At 35.1% G+C, this 19,165-nt stretch overlaps 1 protein-coding gene across 1 annotated transcript; it reads right to left on the reverse strand.

Moving 5' to 3' along the window:
* Window positions 1-682: 682 nt before the first annotated feature.
* Window positions 683-17,504, reverse strand: LOC140059869 (mediator of RNA polymerase II transcription subunit 6-like). Its single transcript, XM_072105827.1, has 6 exons — window positions 17,413-17,504; window positions 10,343-10,502; window positions 9,714-9,888; window positions 4,361-4,475; window positions 2,974-3,080; window positions 683-1,048 (listed from the first exon to the last, which is right to left on the reverse strand). Exons 1-6 carry the CDS (start codon window positions 17,459-17,461, stop codon window positions 872-874), a joined length of 783 nt encoding a protein of 260 aa, XP_071961928.1. The 5' UTR covers window positions 17,462-17,504; the 3' UTR covers window positions 683-871.
* Between the last annotated feature and the right edge of the window lie 1,661 nt (window positions 17,505-19,165).

Genomic DNA, 19,165 nt, shown 5'->3' on the forward strand with positions numbered 1-19,165 from the left:
AGGTGGTCCGAAACTGATCAATAAATATCGTTCAACAGACTGTATAAAATTCCCAATAGGCTTCATGTTTGAGTCTGGCCCGGAGACAAAGCCATCTCACTGCCAGAGTGATTCTCTTGGTTCACATTACTTAGCTTGCGTTTCTTAGCTAGTGGAGGCTTCATGTTTGAGCCTGGGGAGACAAAGCCATCTCACTGCCAGAGTGATTCTCTTGGTTCACTTTACTTAGCTTGCGTTTCTTAGCTAGTGGAGGCTTCATGTTTGAGCCTGGGGAGACAAAGCCATCTCACTGCCAGAGTGATTCTCTTGGTTCACATTACTTAGCTTGCATTTCTTAGCTAGTGGAGGCTTCATGTTTGAGCCTGGGGAGACAAAGCCATCTCACTGCCAGAGTGATTCTCTTGGTTCACTTTACTTAGCTTGCGTTTCTTAGCTAGTGGAGGCTTCATGTTTGAGCCTGGGGAGACAAAGCCATCTCACTGCCAGAGTGATTTGGTTCACGTTACTTAGCTTGCATTTCTTAGCTAGTGGAGGCTTCATGTTTGAGCCTGGAGAGACAAAGCCATATCACTGACAGAGTGATTCTCTTGGTTCACTTTACTTAGCTTGCGTTTCTTAGCTAGTGGAGGCTTCATGTTTGAGCCTGGGGAGACAAAGCCATCTCCCTGCCAGAGTGATTCTCTTGGTTCATTTACTTAGCTTGCGTTTCTTAGCTAGTGGAGGCTTCATGTTTGAGGTTGGAGAGAAAAAGCCATCGCCCTGCCAGAGTGATTGTTTCTTCACTTAGCTTAAGTTTCTTAGCAAGTGGAGGCTTTATGTTTGAGTCCGGCCCGGAGAAAAAAGCCATCTCCCTGCCAGAGTGATTGTTTCTTCATTTACTTAGCTTGCGTTTCTTAGCTAGTGGAGGCTTCATGTTTGAGCCTGGGGAGACAAAGCCATCCCCACTGCCTGAGTGATTGTCTACCTTCTCTTCTTTGATGTTGCTAGGGTCTATAAAGTCAGGGTTGTTCTTATGGTCCATTACTATAGGTTTATCACCTGGTTTATGCTAGAATACAAAATAAAAAACAAATAAACAATATTTATATTTTATTTAAAAATTTAAATAGTGACTGTTTATTTAAATATTCACATTCAATATTCAAATTCACTAAGAAATTTTAATTCCGAAAACTAGAACTTTATGGAAACTGACATTTAGGGCTTGGTAAAAGAAGAGCTGACTGTAGAAGGATACAGTAGTTCAAACTCTGTATTCACACACACCAGGGTGTCAACACCATCATTTTGTGTAGTGTGTGCCTCGGTGTCTGTAAACTTCAAAGTCTTGCTAGGCAATGTGAAGGGGTATTAAATTGGTGTTGTAGTATTATACAGTAGAACCTTCATTTGAACACCCCTATTGACACTTTCCTGTGAAACCAACAAGGAGAAGTATATGTTTTATACTGCATCCACCCGTATTTAGGGGACACTTTGTTGGGTGCATCCACCCGTATTTAGGGGACACTTTGTTGGGTGCATCCACCCGTATTTAGGGGACACTTTGTTGGGTGCATCTAGCCGTATTTAGGGCACACTTTGTTGGGTGCATCCACCCGTATTTAGGGCACACTTTGTTGGGTGCATCCACCCGTATTTAGGGCACACTTTATTGGGTGCATCCAGCCCGTATTTAGGGGACACTTTGTTGGGTGCATCTAGCCCGTATTTAGGGGACACTTTGTTGGGTGCATCCAGCCCGTATTTAGGGGACACTTTGTTGGGTGCATCCGGCCCGTATTTAGGGACACTTTGTTGGGTGCATCCACCCGTATTTAGGGCACACTTTGTTGGGTGCATCCAGCCCGTATTTAGGGCACACTTTGTTGGGTGCATCCACCTGTATTTAGGGACACTTTGTTGGGTGCATCCACCCGTATTTAGGGACACTTTGTTGGGTGCATCCAGCCCGTATTTAGGGGACACTTTGTTGGGTGCATCCAGCCCGTATTTAGGGGACACTTTGTTGGGTGCATCCGGCCCGTATTTAGGGCCACTTTGTTGGGTGCATCCAGCCCGTATTTAGGGGACACTTTGTTGGGTGCATCCAGCCCGTATTTAGGGGACACTTTGTTGGGTGCATCCAGCCTATATTTAGGGACACTTTGTTGGGTGCATCCAGCCCGTATTTAGGGACACTTTGTTGGGTGCATCCAGCCCGTATTTAGGGGACACTTTGTTGGGTGCATCCAGCCCGTATTTAGGGGACACTTTGTTGGGTGCATCCAGCCCGTATTTAGGGACACTTTGTTGGGTGCATCCAGCCCGTATTTAGGGACACTTTGTTGGGTGCATCCAGCCTGTATTTAGGGACACTTTGTTGGGTGCATCCAGCCCGTATTTAGGGACACTTTGTTGGGTGCATCCAGCCCGTATTTAGGGGACACTTTGTTGGGTGCATCCAGCCCGTATTTAGGGCCACTTTGTTGGGTGCATCCAGCCCGTATTTAGGGGACACTTTGTTGGGTGCATCCAGCCCGTATTTAGGGCCACTTTGTTGGATGCATCCAGCCCGTATTTAGGGCCACTTTGTTGGGTGCATCCAGCCCGTATTTAGGGACACTTTGTTGGGTGCATCCAGCCCGTATTTAGGGACACTTTGTTGGGTGCATCCAGCCCGTATTTAGGGACACTTTGTTGGGTGCATCCAGCCCGTATTTAGGGGACACTTTGTTGGGTGCATCCAGCCCGTATTTAGGGGCACTTTGTTGGGTGCATCCAGCCCGTATTTAGGGACACTTTGTTGGGTGCATCCAGCCCGTATTTAGGGACACTTTGTTGGGTGCATCCAGCCCGTATTTAGGGACACTTTGTTGGGTGCATCCAGCCCGTATTTAGGGACACTTTGTTGGGTGCATCCAGCCCGTATTTAGGGGACACTTTGTTGGGTCCTGAAGGGGTTCAACTGTAATGGTAGTAAATTGGACAAACCTGTACAACTTTAGGTGGGAATTTGTCAGCTAGCTTGCTTAGTAACACATCTACTTTCTGACGTTGAAACAACGATGCTGGCTCTTCTTTCTTTGGTTTCTTTTTATCTAAAACAAATAATTAAATATTATGTAACTGTGTCAGTCAATTTAATTCACAGTGGTGTATACTGCTTTGTTTAGTATCTTATCAGCAAAGTTCTGTGATATAGGTAAGTAATTAAAAAATGTAATTTCTGTGTCAGCACCGACTAGCGATTTGACCTCTGATTTGACCTCTGCTTCAGTAGCATTTAATTTTTATTTTTTTATTATTCCTTCAATGTCAGAATCACAGGATAAAATTGAAAAAAACATTTTCATTCTGTATCTTGTTTGCTAAATGACAGAGTGGCGTTGACTCAAAACACAAGAGGTCGCTTCTGATTCAACAAAATAAGTTAAAATGATATATATATATAGGTATTGTTTATAGTATGTGTATTACAGTCAGATACAGTACTCTATGTATCTACTTACTGTATGTGTGAACTCAACCTTATTACAGTCAGATACAGTACTCTATGTATATACTTACTGTATGTGTGAACTCAACCTTATTACAGTCTGATACAGTACTCTATGTATATACTTACTGTATGTGTGAACTCAACCTTATTACAGTCTGATACAGTACTCTATGTATATACTTACTGTATGTGTGAACTCAACCTTATTACAGTCAGATACAGTACTCTATGTATATACTTACTGTATGTGTGAACTCAACCTTATTACAGTCTGATACAGTACTCTATGTATATACTTACTGTATGTGTGAACTCAACCTTATTACAGTCAGATACAGTACTCTATGTATCTACTTACTGTATGTGTGAACTCAACCTTATTACAGTCAGATACAGTACTCTATGTATATACTTACTGTATGTGTGAACTCAACCTTATTACAGTCTGATACAGTACTCTATGTATATACTTACTGTATGTGTGAACTCAACCTTATTACAGTCAGATACAGTACTCTATGTATATACTTACTGTATGTGTGAACTCAACCTTATTACAGTCTGATACAGTACTCTATGTATATACTTACTGTATGTGTGAACTCAACCTTATTACAGTCTGATACAGTACTCTATGTATATACTTACTGTATGTGTGAACTCAACCTTATTACAGTCAGATACAGTACTCTATGTATATACTTACTGTATGTGTGAACTCAACCTTATTACAGTCTGATACAGTACTCTATGTATATACTTACTGTATGTGTGAACTCAACCTTAAATTTATATTTGTATAAATAATAATATGCAAAAGTCAATATAACATCTATCCCTATCCCAATACAGTAGATTTTGTTTCTATGAGATTGTTACCTTTTTCTTTTTTCTCTTTATCTTTAAATTCCCACCAGTATCCACAGGATGATTGGTACCTAGAGTATGACAATGTCTCCTCAAAAGCTGACTGGATGTTGTAAGTTGCTGTCAACTAGAAACAAACAAAAAGTTACATACATTTGAGTTTAATATTTCCACTAAAGCTCTGTTTTAATACCCCTTTCACATTTACTTTCAATACAGACACCGGGACACACACTATACAAAATGATGGTGTTGCTCTGTCTACACTATCAAACTAGTTTGACGACAAAAAAAAGTGATATGCCCAAATATGGTAGTAATATGATGCGATTGTGTCCATATATGGGCACATCACATTGTTTTTATCACATGATAATTGATAGTGTAGACAGAAATTAAAGTAAATCAAATTGGGATTAGGTGTGAAAAATTCATTTTATTGACATGACATTAAAACTAAAGGTAAAGGACCAGATCAAAATTATTCTACTGCAGTTAGTGCAGTAAATATATATTTTTACTGCAGTTACTGCAGTAAATATATATATTTACTGCAATAGCATATAACATCATTTTATTTTGTTTCAATATAGAAGTTTGAGACATATCACTGCAATAAACAATGTGTATGTGTATTATTCACCCCATCCACTCCCCCTCCAAAAAAAAATATAAAAAAACATAAGCAAAAACAGGTTGAACAAAAACTCTACAGTAGAATCATTTTTACATGGCCCCTAAATAAAATGGGGTTTTGTTTTTTTGATACACTACATCATGATGAACATACATAAAGTGCACAAGATAGAACATGGCGTGAACTTTAGCACTTCATAGCCAGTGCACAAGATAGAACATGGCGTGAACTTTAGCACTTCATAGCCAGTGCACAAGATAGAACATGGCGTGAACTTTAGCACTTCATAGCCAGTGCACAAGATAGAACATGGCGTGAACTTTAGCACTTCATAGCCAGTGCACAAGATAGAACATGGCGTGAACTTTAGCACTTCATAGCCAGTGCACAAGATAGAACATGGCGTGAACTTTAGCACTTCATAGCCAGTGCACAAGATAGAACATGGCGTGAACTTTAGCACTTCATAGCCAGTGCACAAGATAGAACATGGGGTGAACTTTAGCACTTCATAGCCAGTGCACAAGATAGAACATGGCGTGAACTTTAGCACTTCATAGCCAGTGCACAAGATAGAACATGGGGTGAACTTTAGCACTTCATAGCCAGTGCACAAGATAGAACATGGGGTGAACTTTAGCACTTCATAGCCAGTGCACAAGATAGAACATGGCGTGAACTTTAGCACTTCATAGCCAGTGCACAAGATAGAACATGGCGTGAACTTTAGCACTTCATAGCCAGTGCACAAGATAGAACATGGCGTGAACTTTAGCACTTCATAGCCAGTGCACAAGATAGAACATGGCGTGAACTTTAGCACTTCATAGCCAGTGCACAAGATAGAACATGGCGTGAACTTTAGCACTTCATAGCCAGTGCACAAGATAGAACATGGGGTGAACTTTAGCACTTCATAGCCAGTGCACAAGATAGAACATGGCGTGAACTTTAGCACTTCATAGCCAGTGCACAAGATAGAACATGGCGTGAACTTTAGCACTTCATAGCCATTTGGAAAAGAAAAACAATAGAAAAAAGAACGAAAAAAGTTTGGAATTGATTGTATTGGGATTTTGGAATTCAACGTAAGTGTTGCGATTGGCGTTGCCTAATAAATATAAACTTTCTTCTTCCAAGAATGAAGAAGAGCAAAACAATAGTTGTAAAGATTAGATAAAGATTGGGAATTCCATGTTTAAAGGGGGGTTCCGGGTTTAAAATGAATAGTAAAAAATGTAAAATATATTTGTTTGTCTCTTGAACGGTAAAAGTTTCAATTTATATAAGCGCCCAGTGAAGCAGAACGAAGGCTGTGAAATGACGCCAGATTACAAGTGCAGCTACGGCAAAATCACACTGTGGTTACAGAATACGAAATTCGTGAAATGGTCAATCTTCCGACGACTCGTTATCATTAACCATATCAATTACTTTTGTAAAATTATACTTATCTGATGTAATTTTAGTCGGTCTTCCCATTTATAAAATCAATTTTCTATGAAAATCCATCAAAACAGTGAAAAATTAGATAAGTTTGCACTTTACGTTTGCCGATTTTCGCACTGACTTAGGGAAAGCCTTCAAAATCAATGAAGCGTAACGTATACATTCCTGCTGAGCGAGGAGAGCGAGACGACGATACACGTGCTCTCTCTGCCCATGCCTGGCATCGTCACGTGATAAGCAGATACAGTATACAATACCAAACTGGTCGGGTCGAGTATACCCCGTCTATATCACAACATGAACGATGTACAGTATTTGATTGAAGGTCGACTCAACCTACCGGAATGGTATAGATAATATAGCTCGAATGAGAGAGTTGGAATATTTGTAAACATAAGTACAGTATTGCTAATTTTAACAAGTGTAGCCTATAGTAAAAGGCCTGGTAGTATCAATTCGCATAGGGTCTACTACACTAGCTAGCTCAATTTTTAACTGGGCCGGATCGGCTAGGCTAGGCTAGGCTAGGTCTCCTTCCTACTACCGGTCTACTTGCTTGATGCAGTATCCGCTTTTTTGGAGAGTAAACTAGGCCTACTTATTAGACGATCGGGACACCATACGTGCGGACGGCGATCGGACCTTGTTTTGCCTCAATATTTACAGCCGATTTTTGTAGAACGTTTTAGGTTTAGATTGTTTAGGAGTTTGGTTGATAGGATGGGTTTGGAATCCACTGAGTTTTGTTATTTATGGGCCAATCGTTTAGTAATGGGCTAGCTAGGCCCATGAATGATGGCCATCGTGGCATGGAATCCCTAGTCAGAAATGGCTCTCACCCCGGCATGAATAAAATGATTTAGGCTAGGCCTAGCCTAGTACGTGAAGCCGATATACGATCTGTACTATTAATTCGAGGTATAAAAATAGTATAATTTATGACTCCGTAATCTGTACTAAATTTTGTATTTCATTAAATGTCAAATAAATATATGCTACTACTGTTATTATTACACTTTAGGCCTAGCTTAGCAAATCTACAAAAAATGTATTTCACAATGATCGGGTGGTCGTCGTTTGACAGAGGAGAGAGAACACAACGCACAAGCTTGACGTCGCCAGTTTGGAATCCACTGATGACGTGATTTTGTGAATATCTCATGAATATTAATGAGCTTCCCTAAGCTGCTGAAAAACAGACTTTCCATGAATTTACCCTAAAATGTATATGAAATTTAATTTTTTTAATTTCTCGTTATTACTTCTTCATTCTGACATGTCTATATTGTTATAATATTTTTTATTTAATAAATAAACGATATTTAAAAGCAATTTTAAACCCAGAATCCCCCTTTAAGTAAATATAAACATTTGTATTACAAATTATAACAACAGTACAATACTCAAAAGTGAAACAGGTTCTTTAAAAACAAAAATTTAACCTTTAATTGTTAATAAAAGATAGATAGATTTACTTATTTTCAATAACTGTATGTCAAAATATGTAATAAAAATAATGAATTTAAACACTTCATATAATTAAAAAAAATTAAAATCACATAAGATACTGAATGTAATGTTGTATTGTATTGTATCCCATAGCTTTGACAGCAAATGTCTGCATACAACACATAAACATCAATTATTATTAGTGCTGTACAGTATGTTGAGTATGAAATTGAATAGTAATAGCACCCTCAATGTTTGGGAGTGTTTGCCAAGACTACCCTACAGTGATATTGTATAAACATACAAATTACTGTATCTCTCTTACTTATTATAGATTTTTCCATAGAGGAAAAAATAATATTATTTTTCCTCCATGATTTTTCTAAAACAAAAAAAAAATGTTTGGCTACCATTATGTTAGATACAGGTAAGATAGTAGGCTAAAGCTCTGTCTACACTATCAAACTTTATGTGATTTGTCCATATATGGACATGATGATGTCATATCACTACCATGTGGGCATCACTACCATATTTGGGCACATCACACTTTTTATGTCAAACTAGTTTGATAGTGTAGACAGAGCTTCAATCAAAACGTCATCTAAACTGTCAGTTTGAACAAGGTGTTGCAATTGCTGTTAGTTATTTCAAGATACCATTCCTATAACTTCCTTAATAATAATATGCTTCTATGAAATAAAGTCAGACAGAAATTGAAACAAATAATTACTAAGAATAAGATCATAGTAAGAATCTATTTCTGAATACTTTGATGAGTTTTAAAACATTATTGAGAAACTCGCCCTTGTCCAGATTTTCCGAAAGGTTTTTTTTTAGAATGTTTTAATTTTGATTTCTTGGAGGTTTAAAGGAATAATATAACCACAAGATGACAAGGTTTAATTATACTTTGAATAATTGTTAAATTTTTAATATTTTACAATAATTTTATTATTACATTTTAAAATAATATAATAATTTTTATATAAAATATAGTAATTTAAGTAATTTTTCTAAAAACTATAGTAGTGTAATTATTATTCTATATTCAATTCTTAAATTTTTTTGCTAGGTTTTGCACTTGTGATATTTAATTTAGGCCAAGCACGCAAGAAAAAAATGTAGTTAATTAAAACATGTTTCAAAGAAACCAAACTTTTCTTGAGAAATAAAAAAAATCTGTTTATTTGAAATTATTAAGATGTTTATATTGCTATGATCAAGACCCTCTTGTGGTCTAGTGGGACTTCCCCTAATAGTTGTTACAGGTTGAAATCCGGCCAGACGAGATTTTATCAAGCAGTACAAAACTTATTTATTGTTTGTTTCTATTCTAATAATAGTGATAATATTCTATATAGTCAAATCTTAGAATACTTAATTAAGATTATTTATAACACACCCAAATGTATCCTTGCCTTTTGATTGGTTAACTCATATCATGTGCCATTCATATACGTTTTATTGCATTGTAAAAGTTCTATTGAATGGTTCTATTATAATGTGCAGTGTATTGTTTTGTTTTACCCTGTATATGCTTGGTGACCTACGATGTTTGTTACATTTATTTGAAATACAGGGTGATTTTATATTATATACAGTAAATATGTGATGCATTTTAAAAACCACCATTGTATTTTGTGTCCACATTTGTTTGTCATATAAAGTTTGATAGTGTAGACTGAGCTTTACATTGGGAAATAATCAAAAAAATGCTGTTCATATTTTATAGTCATCTTGTATCAACACTGAGAATTAAGGAATTACAAAAAAAGACCCCCAAATGCCAAATCATCTACATTAGTCATAATGTTTATATATACTCACCATTCTAGCATTGAGGACTGAACAAAGATCCGGAGCTTGGTAGATAACACCATTTATTATGTAATAGTTTGCTAGTGCTTTCACGTTAATCGGTGAGTTTCTGTATTGTTTTCGTATCACATAAAGAATTGGGTCATGAACGTGAAGTAGATGATATTCAATACCCGTCATATTACTGAAGAAAAATGAAAAGCAATTAATGTAATCATTTTTTCTTTTTTTAAATAGAATTTTTCCAAGTACTTGCCGTCGTTAGCAGGATAGCACCTACAATTTTTAAGTTATCATTCTGAATTTGTGTCATGGTATGGTAATCCCAACCCACTTGAACAAAATCACATCCAGTTGGATTATACTGACTGGATTCCCCTTATAAAATTGTCTATTTAAAATTTTGTTATTTTAAACATCTTTACTAACCACATAAGATGATAAATATCAACAATAATTTACATCACATATTAAAAAATAACCTAGGCCTACAAGCAAAAAATTTAGTTTTGAAATGGAATTTCTGATATTAAAATGAATGGAGGGCATACATTATCAAGCAAGAAATCAAAAGGGTGGGCTTATTCAGTACCTGAAGATGGGCCTATACCTGGATCAGTATGGTATTTTTTACTTACACAAGTTGTTCAGGATTCAAACGCTGCATCTTTACAATTTCGTTGTTGCATGTACGATCGTAAAATGGATTGCTGCGTTCGCTGAAATAGTTCATGACGTTTGATGGATCCAGCATGGGTATCCAAGCACTATCGTGCCATGTCATATGCAGTGAATGATCTATGATAAAAAAAAGAAAGTTTGATTAATACAGTATTATCTATGGATTATTTTTATAGATACTGTATTGTCTCTGCGGGCCTGAAAACATAATCTTTTACAACCATCTTTGTTGAATATGCCATCATAATAATCACTTTATTTGATCAAAAAAGGATCTAAACAATCAACATATTTACCTATTAAAGAAAACTGTAATTTAAAACAAAAAATATAGTCTTCAACCGGAAGGCCATAATGTCTGTCAGACACTACAGTAGGGTTTGGTAAAATTTCACAATTTATTTTGTCCTTTTATTTAGTGAAATCCTTATTTTTGTTGGCCCCAATCAAGAATTATGGTGGAGGAATGTTGGTAGGAAATCTTAACGTTTCTTCTTGTTAAAATGGGTGTTGGCATGTTATCAATGCTTTTCCACACTAGTTTGGTACCAGTGGCATAATGCAGCGGCTCCTAACATGTTTATTTTTTTTTAGTTTGAATCAGGTAAATATTTTGTCAAACTAAATTGTTGATTCAATACTGTAGCATTGTATTAAATTATTTAATGTAATAAAATAAATGAAAACAAATGAAATAACAAAAAAAATATGGTTATTCCCGCCTGTACAGAACACAAACAGGTTTCATGGCATAGCGGATGTACTGCATCACATGAGAAAGAAGAGTCTAAATAGAGCACTAGACTTGGGACAGACACTATCCAAAATTAGACACTTAAGTACTTCCTATGTTAGTGTTATAATATTGGAAGTACAGACGATTTTAATTGTTTGGTACTAAGTAATACTATACAGTTCTACGCAAATTTAAGTTTCCTTATAATCATGGAAGATTCCCAATTGTTCGATTGATCTTGCATCTCTCGCTACTACTGTATTAAAGGTGAAATATTTGTTTAACTACAAAAAAAAAAATAAAAATCTGATACTGCTAAAAATGACCATGTACCATCAAAGAACTTATAGAGTATTATATGTCCTAGAGCATTAGCAGATCCCCTCTATGATTTTGACTTTCTAATTTGATGCGGGCGCCCTACTCCTCAGTCAATTACTCTATCCCCCCTAGAGTATTAGAGCAGATCCCCTCTATGATTTTGACTTTCTAATTTGATGCGGGCGCCCTACTCCATGGCTCACAATGGCGCCACCCATTAGCTCTATTCTATCCCACAATGCCTTTCGAAATTGTTAAGCGCTTCGGACGAACAGGAGATTCTTGTGTTATAAGTTCTTTGGTACCATTTACTTACTTTTCAATTCATGCACCTTTGGAAAAAAAACACAATAATACTAATAAGTTTAATCGAGGGAAGTGATTATTCAAGGACCTTTAATAGGTGCATGGTTTTTTCAATTCAGGTGTTTTTGGGTGTACAATGACAATGTAAAATGTACGTAGGGTGGAATGTTGTGTTTATTCAAAGCAGAATGTACTATGGTAACAAATTTCACTATTTATTTATGATAATTAAATATTTTATTCGTACTTACTTATAATTATTTTCTCATCTACCTTTTAAACTTTAATATCATTAATCAAGAGTTCTCATACACAATTTAATAAATAATTGTCTTTGTTTAAATCGATTAATTTTAATTAAGAAATGTTTCAATAAGTAAGATTGAGTGCTTTGAAAAATAAAACTTTGGTTGTTTAATTTCTTGTAAACATGTTTTTAATTCACTTATTATAATTTTATAATCAATATTAATTTATTTAGCCTTAATAAAATCAATATAATCTGTGTTACTCAACAACTTTAGTTTAATAGTTGATGAATAATAAAGTGGACTTTCCAGTTGATTGAATAATTTCGACAGACAATTCATAATTGAGCAAATAGTTAAACTTAGTACCAGCCACCCAATACTAAACAACATGTTGTTCCAAGCAAGGTACTTTGAGATGACTCATCTACCAAATTCCGAATCATTTCAATCAATGAATACAATACAAAATGTGGGTGATCAATAATTGTTTAATAATGAAAAGGTATTCAAGTATTCTAAAAAACCTGGTGTATTGTTCAAATGGCCAAACAACAAAGATTATAATAACCAATTAGCTCATGAACTGTATAGTTTAAATTCCAATTCCCTTTATTCGTTATAGTATTAAATCATTGCTAGAAACATGAGAAATGTATGGCTTAGATTTCTGTAGGTCTATTTCTGCTGTGAAAATAATGCCTCACTAACCACTTTAAAAAAAAAAAAGTTCAAATGTCTTGTCTGATTACTGTATAAAATTAGCATTCTAAAAAAAAAGAGTAAACAATTGAATTGAATGTAAATTGTAATATTTCATACAAGTTATCACTGTGCAACTTTTAAGCACAAAAAAATCCAACTATTGACCATTTTGACCTTGAGTCATGTTTTTCCCGTAGACAATTATCCACTGATTTTAACGATTAATATTTAACCTGTTTGATAATTAGTTTGCAAGCTTCTTTCGGGAAATTGTATTAGAGTGTGAATGATGTCTCTTTTATAACAAACTAAAATCATACATCATTGCAGTAAAAATGTAGTTGCTGCAGTAACTGCAGTAGAATAATTTTGACATTAAATCCCTTTATAAACAAACTACCAAAACTGGTTGGGTGGTACTGTTCTTTGGATTTAGAAACTTTGTTTCTAAATCAAAGGACAGTATAAATTTAGTTTTCCTGTCACTATTTGCAATACTGTGTAACCATATTTTCTATTTAAATTTAAAAATAAAAGAGAAACACTTTACGCCTACTTACTTCTAATAGTACTACTAAGTATCACAACCACTAAGAAAACTACTTCTATAGTTTAGTGACAATTAAGGAAGCTATAATTATTAAACTATCAAAATAAGGAAAAATATTATTGCTAAAATAAATGTAATAGACTCATTTTGTTTCAGTTCCAAACAATAAAAAAAAAATAAAACGCAAGTCATTGAAGTTATTAATAACATCGCAATTGGTCTATCCTGGTTGTAGTTTAAATATATAAAGACATTTAAAAATCTATCAAAGTCAATAATAAGGGAAACACTTATTTAAACTACAATTAAACATGTTTATGATGTACAGTAGTATGGAGTTAACATTGTAACAGAGAAACATGGACACATCTTCGATTCAAGCCCTACTGTACATTTATTCAGACTTACTACAAAACCAATACTTTATTAAACTGTCTCCTCCTAAAATATTGCAACAATACTAATAGTCATTCCAAAGTGTAAATAGTCAAAAAGTGTAAATATTCACTCCAAAGTGTAACTATAGTCAACTCCAAAATGTTTTTGTAAGCGAAAAGTAAGCTAGAGAATGATGAATTTCTATAAAATTTGTGTTTTTAATACCAATTACTTTGAGAAAGCTTTCACAATTTTTTCACCACACCAAATGTTATGACATAAGTTTATAAAAAATTAAAATATTACAAAATATTATTTATTATATAAAAAAAAAATTGTGTAAACAAAGCTTGATGAGTAATAACTTTTTAAATAATGTTAAAAAGTACCTGGTTATTTTGATCTTTTTAAGTATTACTAGGTAAATGTCAAGTTTAAATAAATAAAAGACCTGCTTTCCTTACTTCAATGCTAATAAAGCAATTAAATTATTAACATGGTTGCTATGAAGGGTAAACCAGAATGGCTTTGTTTGTTTTCAAAACTAAATGTTTTTCCTCGTCCACCCACTTCCTTTCCCATAGCCCTTCTGCCATTTTAAATCTTAATTTGCACAATACAATGCGGTTTGCCGTACAATACCTTGTTTTCAAACAGGATACTGTATTCAATCTTTAAGTTTATTTCCACAACAGGATATACACTTTGAATTTGAATTTCATTTTAAAAATCAATAACATGGTAGTACCATCATCGACTTTAAAAACATTTTATTTTCAATAGTTGAAACTTCCCAATTGACACTCACAACTTGTTTGCTCTTCCTATTGGCCAAATAAAAAAATGTTGCAGCTGCATGACTTTATGTACTGTACTTCAAAGAAATTTCCCTACAACGTTTGATGTTTTGTAAAATAATGCATATTACACTTACAGGTACTTAAAAAAAGACATTAAACCAGGTCATTCCTTGTCTTAAATGTAAATGTTATGGTTTATATGATAAAAGCAGGCCTTGTCTTTTGAAAATAATAAAAATAATAATTATAAAATGATAGGTGTGCTACAAATTGTTTGTATTTTGGTGAGTAGAAGTTTACCAAATGTAATCGTGTTGTAAATCGCACTCCTCAAGTGCATTTTAGGAGTGTGTTAGGTGAGTGATCGCACTCGCTCGCCTTAAAAGACAAGGCCTGAAAAAGAGGAAATCAATGTACTGTACTACCTTTCTTAGTAGCTCATGTCAAATGTACGCAAGGACCTAGTCTATCTACCTACAGTAGGCTTAGTTTTTTGGGTTTAAACAGTGGTAACTAACATACGAACATCATACACTACTGTACAGTAGCTATGGGCCTACTGTAGCTACATGGGCCTACTGTAGCTACATGGGCCTACTGTAGCTATGGGCCTACTGTAGCTATGGGCCTACTGTAGCTATGGGCCTACTGTAGCTACATGGGCCTACTGTAGCTACATGGGCCTACTGTACAGTAGCTACATGGGCCTACTGTAGCTATGGGCCTACTGTAGCTATGGGCCTACTGTAGACTGGTGTTGTCTTCTTGTTGAATTAATTATCTGCCCTTTTTTGGGCATAATCTGTTTATACATATTGGGGAATACTTGGTATTTTCGCTAAAAAGTTAAGGTTCTTCCATTGCTTTCCGATCACAATATCACAGCAAGTGCATCGCAAACAAAACGATATCAATCAATGGTCTTCTTTTTTAACACTTCCGAGTTGGCTTCTTTTCGAGATGGCTTCTTATTAAGATTACATGCATGGCAAACTAAAGATATTAGGGGAGCTTTGAAATTAATGATGTAAATTGTGTGAATTCTACGATCTACAGTAGGCTACCCTATTTATTTAGAGCCTCTAGGCCTACATAATAAAAAAAAATTAAACCTTTTTTTAAGACAAACCATAAAATAAGCAGCCATCGCCATATATTATATTGAAAATGATATTCATAATTAATAATTTAATAAACAATAAACATTATTGACAGAAGCTAGTATTTAATAATCTAGAAAACTAAGCTTAGTAGTAACGCAGGAAACCTAGTTTGAATAGGAAAATATAAAATAGATTGTCGAGGGGTAGGGCTTAATTCTCCGCATCACTACACGCTGGACAAAGTAGGCATCGCCTGCCAGGAGGTAGGGAGAGGGTGTCAGATGAAATCGGTCGCGTCTGAAATCGGTCGCGTTTGAAATCGGTCGCGATAAAATCAACTTCCGGTATTTTGTATGGCGCGCCGCTAGAGCTATACGTTTAATGATATCGGTTGCGTTTGAAATCGGTCGCGCTATTTTGCATGGGATTCACTAGATTCATTTTTAATGAAAACGCTAATTATGTTTTTAGTTAATTTTGAATATAGAATTTCTAATACTATTAACAATTTTTTTACCTCGATCGTTATTATTTTTTTAGTAAATATAAATATTTATCTCATTATTTATAAATTTGTGTTTTCATTTTATCTTACAGGTGTCAATGAATAATTGTAATGTGTTCGTTTAGAAAATCGTTTTCAAAGTGTTATTGAATATTGTTTAAGTTTTTGAAAAGATTAGCATGCCACTGTTTAAAGTTTTAATAATGTTGAAATAATTTAATATTAAACAAGTAGACGCGCCTATTGCGTATTTTTTAATCGCAGTTAATTACGAAACTTGTTCTATACATGCAAGTGGATACCAGCTCAATGAGGTTTATGCAATAAAGGAAGATGATGTATGTTGATGATTTTTACGTTCGATATCCGCCACTCTTACGTGAGCATGGTTTTAGGATAATACTAATAAAATAATAGGCCGTTATAAATCAATCTACCGGGCCTATACAGTAGGACTATGCAGTATGCTGTACAATGATAGGCCTAGATGTGAGAATAATAATGGATGGATATTAAAAGGTGGGCACGATTCTCAAAGAGGTAATCTTGCACTGATATTTAAACATTTAGATGTACGAACGGCGTACGAATGTGAGACACTGAGTGGTACTTAATTATTTACATTTAGTGCTTATAAATGAAGAAATATTCAAATTAAAAACTATAGTATCGCCGACGTATATATACGTAAATTATATACATCGTTTCACCATGGAACTATGTTTCACAAAAACACGTGCAGGCCTATAGATGTTTCAAACGTATGGTTATTAGTAAAAGGCCTACGTCATCTTTACATGGCCATGGACAATGATCGTAAGTGTTTTGTCCATGATTTGACACACTAAGTGCGTGTTTCTTTTAAAGGGAATCCCCGTCAGCAAAATAACGTGCAGTAGTAACGTCGTCTGCACGATCATAGAAGGCACATCCACGATATGGCCTATTTCGGGGTTTATTAACCAAAATAAAAAATATCCACATAAATAATCTGGTTCCTAAAAAATATCAATTAAATCTAGACTATATATAAACGAAGAAAATGTAAATCCCGCTAGCATGCATCTCGCTCCATACAAAATAGCGCGACCGATTTCAAACGTATAGCTCTAGCGGCGCGCCATACAACATACCGGAAGTTGATTTTATCGCGACCGATTTCAAACGCGACCGATTTCAGACGCGACCGATTTCATCGTAAACCAGGGAGAGAGGAGGAAACATAACGAGCTCTTGCCCACTCTCTAGATAGTAGAGGCCTAGCTAAAAGACCCGACCATTATTTTAATAATTGTATCTAAAAATAATTATTAAGTCATTCACAATCAATAATTGTATATCTACATAATCTAATAATAAATATGATTCAAATCACCTTCATTAAGGTCATTCCCCTGATTTTGATTTCGGTTATTACCACTCATCCTTTCTATTTTTGTAGAAAATTCCCCTCCTGATACCGCCCTCTATATCCTCAGAAAAGGAGCGAGCTTGATATTTGGGATTTCCCCGATGTCGTAATGCAAATTTTGTGAGTTTCGTCATCGTGCAATCACGATTCACAGAATTTCAAGTACAGTAACGGAGAGTAAATAGGAGATACACCCACTCACAAATTTTACATGAAAAAAATTAAAATGAAAAGACATAGGTCTACACAAACTGTCCATACAATCTTTATTTCGGAGTCTTCTTATGGGAAATCCCGATATTTAACACGAAACGTAGCCAACTTCTCAAGATATTGAATTTAATGTTAAAATGATCCCATGGGTAACTTCATATTTAAATATGTGTTTCTTGGAATGTTTTTTTTTTTCGGAGAAGTGTGTGAATACAGTGGAAACATTACATATTAGTATCAGTATCAGTAATTGGACCACTCTGTCAAACCAAATCAATTTTTTTTCCAAACGTGGATTTGGGGATCTTGGAAAAACCAGGCCTTCAACGATTGAGAGATGTATCTGCAGAGTGATCAAAGCTCAGAACTTATGTAGAACTTAGGCATATGTTACTGTATATACGTTCATGGTGGACCCAGTATTGGAGGGACAAGGGGAAGGGAGGGGTGGATTGCAACAAACGTGCATTGGGTAAATTTAAGAGGTATTATTCGATAAAGCATTTCATTTTAAACAATAAATGGTCAAGGACTATTTGAGTTTCGGTTCGGAGTTCTTACGTCATGTTTGTAGCATATAACACAGGCCTACAAATGACAGCGATTTGAACTTTTGTAATCTGGCCTATTAATACAATACTACTGCAAATGTATAATTTTCACAGGTTAAATGATAATAAACAGCGGTGTTCGTATGTAAGGGGTATAGAGATAATAGACGATACTATATAACCTAGTAACTGTGACAAGTTACACTATATAATTATAAAGCAGTAACTGTGCTCAAAACTAGGTCTATGTGATTGCACTATAAAGCACTGTAACTGTGCTCAAAGGGCTTCAAAATTGCACAAAATGACACACTAACAACAATACACTATAAAACAGCGGTGTTGGCATGTAAGGGGCTAGAGACACATAATTGATGAGTGATGATTGCACTATAAAGCACTGTATTTGTGCTCAAAAGGCTTCAAACATATTGCATTGAAATCACACACTAATATAATAACAATTTTAATTTTGAAATGACACGTGACTACTAATAAAAAGCCACTAGCTCTGCAACCCCATGGATCTCATCATAAAAGCCACTAGCTCTGCAACCCCATGGATCTCATCATAAAAGCCACTAGCTCTGCAACCCCATGGATCTCATCATAAAAGCCACTAGCTCTGCAACCCCATGGATCTCATCATAATCTGCTGTATTCACAAATAGCAATATACACCTTTTAAAATACTTTGACATTTCACTTGACCTGAATTTAGGTAGGATTTTTTTATTTATTTTTTTTTTACATTTTGTCTTTTTTAGGATTACTAGGGCACGGGATTGTTGCGATGCATGACATTTCTGATAATTATAATGATGATGATGTTGTTGATGATTATATGACTATAATATTGATGTTGATTTTGTTGTGTTTCCATTCATTATTTTGCTCAATTGTTATAATAATTGTTTTATTTTGGTTGCACCACTAACGACAGTGTGTGTGCC

Source organism: Antedon mediterranea, chromosome 10 (assembly GCF_964355755.1).
Source record: "Antedon mediterranea chromosome 10, ecAntMedi1.1, whole genome shotgun sequence".
Lineage (NCBI taxonomy): Eukaryota > Metazoa > Echinodermata > Crinoidea > Comatulida > Antedonidae > Antedon > Antedon mediterranea.

What these genes read in the sequence shown, in the direction of transcription:
- LOC140059869 (XM_072105827.1), bottom strand. Translation starts at nt 17,461, where the DNA reads ATGAGTGGTAATAACCGAAATCAAAATCAGGGGAATGACCTTAATGAA. An exon ending in CAGTCCTCAATGCTAGAATG is followed by an intron (nt 4,476 to 9,713) that starts GTGAGTATATAT and finishes GTTTGTTTCTAG; the next exon opens with TTGACAGCAACTTACAACAT. An exon ending in TAAAGAGAAAAAAGAAAAAG is followed by an intron (nt 3,081 to 4,360) that starts GTAACAATCTCA and finishes TATTTGTTTTAG; the next exon opens with ATAAAAAGAAACCAAAGAAA.